Source organism: Hyposmocoma kahamanoa, unplaced genomic scaffold (genome assembly GCF_003589595.1).
Source record: "Hyposmocoma kahamanoa isolate Upper Pololo Valley unplaced genomic scaffold, ASM358959v1 187, whole genome shotgun sequence".
Lineage (NCBI taxonomy): Eukaryota > Metazoa > Arthropoda > Insecta > Lepidoptera > Cosmopterigidae > Hyposmocoma > Hyposmocoma kahamanoa.
In genome coordinates this window covers 1,008,445-1,017,933 of record NW_020653716.1, presented here as the reverse complement: position 1 = coordinate 1,017,933, position 9,489 = coordinate 1,008,445, and the positions used below count along the sequence as shown (strand labels likewise).

Sequence of the window (9,489 nt, the reverse complement as noted above, 5' to 3'; positions counted from 1 at the left end):
CACACACACACACACACACACACACACACACACACACACACACACACGCAAAGGCGCGCTCTCTTAGCTCTAGCGTTAATGCACATTTTCAGACAAATGAACCAATTTGAAAACATAGTGGCATAAATGATTCCTCAGTGAATCTCAAAAAGACATATTTTTCATACTCTTCGACAGCCTCTTCAGGTGTAGAAAATCGTTGACCGCGTAACTGGTTCTTAATTTTTGTAAATAAATAAATGTCACAAGGTGCCAGGTCGGGATTGTACGCGGAATGTAAATAAGGACAACGTTGTTCTCCTTCAAAAATTCATTTGTCTGCCTGGCCGTGTGTGAACTGGCATTATCGTGGTGCAAGATGATACTGCGTTTACAGTTATTTTTACGGAGTTTGTCAATAACTTCCGGCAAACAAATAGTCGTGTACCAATCACTATTCACGGTACAACGATTATCCAAAGCAACGGTAGCCACGTGTCCAGTTTTATTAAAAAAGAAGCACTTTACACGCGCGCCACTTTGGTTGGTTTCGGCTCATCTCTAAAGACCCATACGCTGGATTGCTGCTTTGTTTTGGGATCGTAACTATAAATCCATGTTTCGTCACCTGTTACTATGTCCCACACCAAATTTGACGCCCCTTCGTTGAATCTGGTAAGTATGGCATTGCACCAAGTGACGCGATCCGTTTTTTGAGCCTCAGTCAAATCGTGTGGGATCCACCGAGAGGACAGCTTTTTCACACCCAAATGTTTGTGTACTATTGATTGTATTTGACTCATGCCTATGCCTAAAGATGCCCGAATCTGATGGTATGTCACATGCCTGTCTGTTTTGATCATACGGCGCACAGCATCGATATTTTTGATGTTCACAGCAGTGGACGGGCGACCACGAAATTCGTCACTGAGATTCACACGACCGCGTTTGAATACTGCAAACCAGCTATAAATAGTCGTCTTGCGTGGTGCTTCATCGCCAAAAGCAGTTTGAAGCTGAGTGAAGCTCCGCTGAGCTGTTAAATGAACGACTTTAAGTGTAAATTACACCTAAAGTCGTAGAAAATCATACTACGAAAATTTTCACGAGTTAAATCCATGGTGATGTAGACAACCAATTTCTAAATGACGCCACAACGTAAAAACAAGTGACAGTCAGATGAAACAAACTATATTCTACAGCCAAAGAGTTCCATTTTCAAATGTTGTAGGTAATTACTTTTTAAATATTGTTTATGTAAGTGGCCAATTCCGGAAACTTATAGTGCGCCCTGTGAATTAAGTCTAGCTGTGGAAGCGAGGGCCTGGTGATTCGTCATGCAGGGAATCCTAATACGAGCTCTAGGCTCTCACGGGAGTTTTTTTTCTAATAATATATTATTTACCATTGCCTTTGTGTGAGTGAATAAAGTTATTATTATTATGAGATTTTTTAGTGCACCTTAACCTTGTCCGGCCGATGATTTCTTTTTCTTTAAATTAAGTGAAAATGCCGATTAGTTGTGGTCTTTTGCTTCATATACTCTGAGAAAAATATTTAAAGAAATCCTGTAAACATTGATCATCGTTAAAATTTACTGCACAATCGTGCGGTTGCGGAACTACATGCAAAGTGCACGATTGTGCAAATTCATTTTGAAAATGGTAAATGTCAATAAAACCCATTTTTTACGAGATCGGTTTTGCAACTTTAATAAAATAATAATCAGCCTTACGTTTTTTTTATTAATAATTAAAACACTTCGTACAGGAATCAAAATAAATTCTTATGTAACTAAAAAAATATCAAACTTAAAACAATAACAAACAATTTTTACTTCTTATGATAAAAAAAAAACATTTCTGGTTACGTGAGATGCATATGTACACATTGCATTTGGTGCAACGTACATTAGTACGGATGCAACGTGTATTAGTACGGCTGCAGCAGGTTTCAAATTGGCAAGCCCTTGGAGAATTGATGACATAAAATAAAGGTAAATGATCATAACCATCATACCTCAGGAATTCTGACGGCCTGGCATACTTTGCATATTTCCTTGGAATTTCACCATCTGAGGCATCACCTGCTGCTTCACATCGCCTCTTTTCTGGTACGTTAATTAGTATTTCGTGGATTTCCATACGAAAATCAAGTAAATCTAGTATCTTGCAACGGAGATACTTCTTAGCCTCGCATTCCATTTTGTAAGCTCTCCATGCATTAACTATTGCTAAATCGAAAAGTGGATCAATACTACGATGGTCAATTTTTTACAACCTAAACGTTGTTCTGTTTGATTGTCTCCTAACGCACGATCTAAAAACACTAAAAAACTATATATGTACTTACGTATGACACCGCTGCCATCAAAAAACGCCACCACTCTGAACACTACCGTAAGGTCGACTGACGCAAGAACCCTACCCGCCGCACTACATACGCGCTGCGCTGGAGTGTGCACGATCTATCGGTATCGTCCTCGTTTCAGATTTTTCGCGCTCAGATTTTTTTCAAAATTTGTTTCACGATCGTATCGAGTCGGCCGGAAAGGGTTAATGGGTGTCGATAAAAGCATTATTCTTATTATTAATGACTATTTATTAATGCCTCTGTGGCCGAACGGTTACTATTGACTGCCACGCAGAGGTCCCAGGTTCGATTGCCGGGCCGGAAGAAATATTTGCATAGCCTACATTTATTTCTCTCGTGATTTTGCGTGTAATTTGTGGTTGTCTACGTGTATGTCCATGGCACCCGCGGCACAGAGTTTCCCTGGTGCTGGGCTATGTTAAGTGTGTGTGTTATTATTATTATTGAGAATGACTGAAGAGTAACTTTCTGGTGTACAATTAACTTTTTTTTTTCAAACAAATATCTCTAGTCTAACCAATTCCTAATGAATTAAAACCACTTTGTAAAGAGGCATTAAGTACATAAAGGTAAACCAAAAATATGTTACATTGTATCGTACCCCCTCCTTTAAAGGCGATCTGTACCCAGTAGTAAGATATATAAAGGCTGACACTGAAATGAAAGTGCATATAGCGATAGATACCTCATTAATACACTGTGGTGTTGTGTGTATACACACATACGTAAGAATGAAATACATAGGTCATATTCGCATACCATCTCTGACTTGATTGAAGGAAAGCTGTCGCCAGTGATATGCCAGTATTCAGGGTCTGCAGTTGAGCCAGCACTGCCTGGACCCATGTGTGCCATTTTCACTATCAATTTTTGTTTTAGAGACCAGATTTAAGAATTCAATTCAAAACTATTATCTGTTATGAGTGATACATGTTATTTGTTCTTCTGGAAATATTTAAAAGATCTAATATATTAAAATTGCATGTTTTAGATAATTTTCTGTTTTTTTGACAATGACGTTTTGCAGGATGTTGATGGATGTCAAGAAGGTAGAAATTAAAGATGAGTGTGTATGTTTCAAAAAAGAGTTTTTGTAAGAGGAATACAAACTTCATATGGCAAATTAATCAATACACCCAATGATAATTGAATACACCTGAATCTTATGACAAATGGGGAAATTGAGAATTATTATATAAAGCAACATTTTTGACTACCTCGGTGGTCCAACAATTTGCACTTTATTAAGAGATGGATAGCAAGTTCCCGGGTTCAATTACTAGTTAGATCAATATGACATGAAGTTCTCTGACTTGTTTCTAGTGCCCAGTGATAATTTATGTTGCTCTGGTACTCGTAGTACAGGAAATTCACTAGTTTGAGAACAGACCATTGACTTAGTCTGAGTAGTAAGGTAGTCTGGGACATCATTATTACTATTTAAATACACGTTAAATTAATACTATAATCGTCACCAAATAAGGCTCAACTCACACTGGCGCAGAGTCGAAGCATCGCGACGCGACATGTTTTTCGCCTATAGCACATTCATCTCTATTTTCCCAATATTAAGGTACAAATTTGTGTTATGCAAATATGATGTAACACACTGTGATCCAGGTGCATTAATGCGAGTGTCGTCGCGCGTCGCCAGGCGTTATAGTTGAAAAATAGAACGCGACGCGACGCTTCGACTTTTCGCCAGTGTGAGTTGAGCCTACGCCACCTATGTAACTTTGAATGCGATCAACGAAACAAATAACAAACAATTATTAGCATAATTGAGTTTTTAAAAAATACGTAAATTTTATTGAAACATTATGTAACATGACAAAATATATTTGATGTAGAAGGAAGCAGGGAAGATTCGTACACTTTTTTTAACTTTAATTTTGGGTTACTAAATGCAATTATAATGAATATTTTTTCTACCTAATTAAGTAGAAAAAAGATGTTTATTAGTTATATCATCAATTGATGATATAACTAATAAACATTAGTAATTTAATATTTTCTGTCATAAATAACATCGAATAATTGAAAAATTTTGATTTTATCCAAAAATGGGAATTGTCCAACTCTGCCCCTCCGGGTTACTTTGATACATCGCGTGTGGCACTTAGATGTGTGAATCAACGTAGTGTGCCATTCCTGGCTGCCACGTATTATAAGCACTAGGTGATCAACTGTTCATAAAGTATGACGCTATATGTGTCTCAGTACTTGCTAGATCAAGATTTCATTCTAGGGCACCATTTGAAGTGTTCTTTGTAATGTAGTCTCGGAAGTAAAAATACAGAAGGAAGAGCTGACTATAGCGCAAAATGTCACTAGTTCACCTCTTTACAATAACTTGTTAAAACAGTTTTACATTTTTCGCACAAATAACTAATAGGAACAACAAAACTGCAGTGGCACTCGTATTTGTGTCGGCTATTTTTTTAGTTAACGACTGTGAAAAGACTTTGTGACCTGTCTAACGACAACGGCTATCTGGTGAGCTGCACCATCGTGTGTCTATTACTCATACGTACAAAGACACGTTTTAGTATTATCACAACTAACATTATAAATAACGCACACACACACTCAACATAGCCCCGCACTAGGGAAACCCTGTGTCGCGGGTGCCATGGACACACACATAGACAACCACAAATTACACCCAAACTCACGAGAGAAATAAATGTAGGTCATACAAATATTTCGCCCGGCCCGGGAATCGAACCTGGGATCTTTGCGTGGCAGTCCGGCATGGTAACCGTTCGGCCACGGAGGCAGTTATGTTTGAGGGTATGGAGATAATGCAGGTGTATGAATGTGCCATCTGTATCAAACTGCCCCGCTTCCCCTATTGTTTTCGCACGAATTACAAAATAAAATGCGATTTTGAGTTGCCTCGAAACGTCGTGAAAATAGTTACGTACTCAAGTTTTTTTTAAATAATAGCTTCTAAGATAATAGCGTTGTTAAGCAATCGCCGAATTTCACAGACTCACTTCGATTTCTCGGAAAAAATATTTAAACAAAATATTGCACAAAATTATGAACATTATTTCAGATTGTTTGTTGTTCATTATAACAACTTTTAACTTATTGGCAGTCGAATAATTGAAAATTTATGAAATTTGAATTTATTAAAATTTCTTGGTAATTTAATCTTTTTATGTAGTTGTTTATTTACACTAAATTCTCGTAATAAACCATTTATGAATTCAGAATTAAAAGAATTGGATATGATATGATTAGTCCACATCCCTATTCGCGTCATGATGACAAGTGTCAAATTTGGCCTCTTATTTGGTGACGACTTTATGAGTCGTATTCCAGAATATACTTGTGCCTGATCGGTCCTTACAGGGAGCGGTCCTAGTTAGTTCAATCGGTCAACTGAACTAGGTCGGTCTTCTAGTTCCTTACCACTAGACTTGTGCCTGATCGTGTCCTTAGCGGGAGCGACCCTAGTTAGTTCAACGGTCAACTGAACTAGGTCGGTCTTCTAGTTCATTTAGTTCGTCTTGTCCTTGCTCAGACACTGAACGAACGCGCCAAACTAGTAATTTTATTCACTTGAACTACTACGGACTTCTAGTGTTATGAGGGTTAGTTAGTTCGTCTTGTCCTTGTTCGGAGACTGAATGAACGCTCCAAACTAGTTAATTTTATTCACAAGAACTACTACGGACATCTAGTATTATGAGGGCAATAGTACACTGTATCAAATATTTAAAAATACAATTGGTATGGAATCGGTACTATTTGATTTTCCTTCATGTTTTACAGGTTTAAAGACTGTCATTCTAACTAAATATCCTTTTTTTTTAAATAAGACTTTTAGTTAGAATAGTGTGTTTAAAAATCAATATATAGGTTCATTGACCTACCAATTTTAGGTTCAACTATTTCATATACTCGTTTTAGGTTGATATTATACATACAGATACGTACCGCACCTACCAAAAAATATGAGCACTTACTTTTTTGCAAGCTTGTATACATACATAATGCAGACAAGTATTAGAGACTAAGAGTCGTATTCCAGAACTGTACTCAATGCTCAAGTCAGGATTTGAGCAGACTTGAGTATGATTTCAAGCACTGGAAATACAACCCTAATGGCAAGGACTCGAGTATGATTTTCAGTGCTTAGCAACGTTTAATCATGCATCCCACTCGAAATTTTACTAAAAGTAGTGAAAGATCGCTATTTGTCCCGCTCGCACCGATCCTACTTAATAAAAGACAAGTGAGCTATCAACGCAGACAGTTCCTAATTCGTACTGAACTAAAAAGAACGATGGACTATTACAACCGTGCAAGACGAACTAGTTCATGTCGGTCAGTGTCGGGAATACATTCCTAATAGTTCATAGTGTATGGACTATACAAGCCTATTCCAGAGCTCTACTTAATGCTCAAGTCAGGACTTGAATATGATTTAAAGCACTAAAAATCATACTCAAGTCCTTGCCATTAGGGTTGTATTTCCAGTGCTTGAAATCTACTCACGTCCTGACTTGAGCATTGAGTAGAGTTCTGGAATACGAGCCTAAGACATCCATTTGTCCATTACGAGATTATGACCAATGTAATTGAATTGTACTATTACACATTATTCTACACATTAAATTATATTAACACAATGTTTGACCATTATGAGATTATGACCAATATCATTGACAAACTATAAGATAATGTTACACAAGACCCGCTATTATTAGCCAGTTTGTTTACAGAATTGTAACTTTGTATGTAGTATTCATAGTTTCGTAGTTAGACCTGTATGCACAGCTACACCCAAGCCCAACCAAGATACTTGTCTCAAATATTGATACCCAAGTATAATGTTATGTAGCTGCCCTAAAAAGGAACATTGGATTTTATAGTCTGTCTTTTTTGAAGATTGAGTAAAATGACAGTTCATTGCGTAAAAGTGCTGCCCACTTTGAAGCAGCTAGTAATAAATATTGTTTTTTAGATTCTTATCGTACTCAATTGATATCCTGCTATCCCACCGTACATAGTCACACCAACGTAAAAGTGTCTTTTACAACCCTGACATTGGCAGAATCATCATGGAAATTGATGGAGTCATTATAAAGAAATTGGAATTGGATAAATATTCTATCAACAGAGTGTTGGTCATGTTTGTGCAATAAATAGCAGAATTTGCTTTACGTGGGTCATCATTGGTTCATTACTTGTTAAATTTCTGTGTGCAGGTTCTTATTAATTGTAAATATTTGTAAGTTCACTGCACTTAGAATTATGTCTATCAAAAATAGAAAGAGGAGAATTATTTTAAAGTTATTCTTATTAAGACGTATAAGAATAAAAATTGATTTCAATACTAGTAGGCCAACTGTGAAAATAAGAATAAAGAAGGCAATACTCAATTACTAATCATTAGAACATCGTAACATTCACAATTCAGACATTTTTGGAAAAATTTTTCTTTCTTTCACAATCTATCAATAAAACTGTTGACAACAACTACATGACTATTTAAAATTTTATGAAAACTGTCAACCCGCAAATGTCATTTTACTCCATTTTCAAAAAAGACAGACTACAAAAATCTTCATTGTAAATGTATGACCGTCAATATAATAAAACATTCAAAATTTTGTTTAAGATTTATTTAATGTATTCTTAAACTTGCAATTGAGAAAAGTTAATTAATTGATAGCAAGAGCATCATTCTGAGCTTCCTGTGCAAGTTGAACTTGTAAATTCAACAATTTGTTTTTCAGGACTACTATACCCATTAGAACTATGTTTTCTGGTTTGAGAGCCCCTGAGGACTCTACATTGTAGAAGAATTTGTTCGGTTTTGCTTCCCAGTTAAACTCAGCTTCATATTGATCGTCGTCTAATTCTGTATGCTCACTTTTTGGCCACTCGTCTGGCTTAGGATACAAAGTATGTCTCATGACGTTGTCAGGGTCGTACTCAAAGCACACACCAGCTGTTGGATTCCATTTTGCATGTTCCTTACCAAATCCTTTTTTAGCATAAGCACGTAACTTTAGTTCCTGTCCCTTACGAAGTTTAATAATCAGGATCTCATCAGCTTCCCCATAGTCAGCCTGATCCTCATCCCGATGTCGCGAAGTCACTGGCACAACGCGTGGATCGCTTGACTTTAAATCCGCAGTGGTCACGTGTCTTGTTTGGTCGTCTGTACATTTCACATCTAATGTGAATTCCACACTGCACTCGGAACAGAAGTCGGCACACATACAATCTCTTGAATAACGGATTTTGTCCACTACATCGTCGGATATGAGTGGAATTAGGCCAATGCGGTGCGCGAGAAACTCGTCACTAAGAACAGTGGAGTTGGCTTCCAATTGTACCCAGTCAATGGCCATTGTCGGCGTCTCGGCGATAAACACACGTCGCATACTATTTGCCACGCTTAGTTCTGTGTCTTCAACAACAAATTTTACATTGTCGTCCGTCAACTCTGTGATCTGCACTGAGGGTTGATTGGCGTAAGGCATTTTACAACTTTATCTCCGCTTGTTAACCTAATGACGTTACTTTATTACTTTTGCCCTATTCTATATTAAGATTATTATCGGCACACTGAATATTATGTTTATTTTCAATTAATAACGCCGAAAACCAACCAAACAAATCACAACACCAACAAACACAAATTGAAATGGTAAGTCAAAGTGACGTTGTCATAGCGTGGGTTCGTTCTAAAATTCTTGTTTTCGTTCATCAAAGACGTTTTCCCGAAAATATTTTGTAGATATTTCTAAAACACTCAAAATTCACAATAAATGTAGCAAATAAATAAGTCTATATAATGTTACTGAAACGATTTTTAACATAAGATATTGAAATCAAATTCTGTCATTTCGAAAACTAACTTCCTTTAATATAATTGTGTACTAAACTTTTGTTAATTATGAACATCGAGTATGTAACCATAATACTGGTTATATACTCGATGATTATGAACTACCTTCAAAACAAAGAAATTGGGCATATCTAGTGGGGTTGCAAATTTTAGTAAATTTCTGCATTTTAATAGATTTCAGCATTTCATCTTTTTATGTATACCTCCTCGTATGGTCGCTGCCCTCACTTTGGTATCCACTATTTGTACTAAGTGCTATACAA

General features: G+C 36.7%; 2 protein-coding genes across 2 annotated transcripts in view; both read right to left on the bottom strand.

The window, feature by feature from the left end:
* The window catches only part of LOC113226299 (L-threonine ammonia-lyase-like), an 8,385-nt gene extending 5,153 nt beyond the window's left edge, over positions 1-3,232 (bottom strand). Inside the window, exon 1 of the mRNA XM_026458875.1 lies at positions 3,112-3,232. Coding sequence (XP_026314660.1) covers positions 3,112-3,207 — 96 coding nt within the window. The 5' untranslated portion in view covers positions 3,208-3,232. The remainder of the gene's footprint in view (positions 1-3,111) is intronic.
* Positions 3,233-8,013: 4,781 nt separating this feature from the next.
* LOC113226309 (DNA-directed RNA polymerase II subunit RPB3) lies at positions 8,014-8,998 on the bottom strand. Its single transcript, XM_026458890.1, has one exon. It carries the CDS (start codon positions 8,856-8,858, stop codon positions 8,031-8,033), a length of 828 nt encoding a protein of 275 aa, XP_026314675.1. The 5' UTR covers positions 8,859-8,998; the 3' UTR covers positions 8,014-8,030.
* Between the last annotated feature and the right edge of the window lie 491 nt (positions 8,999-9,489).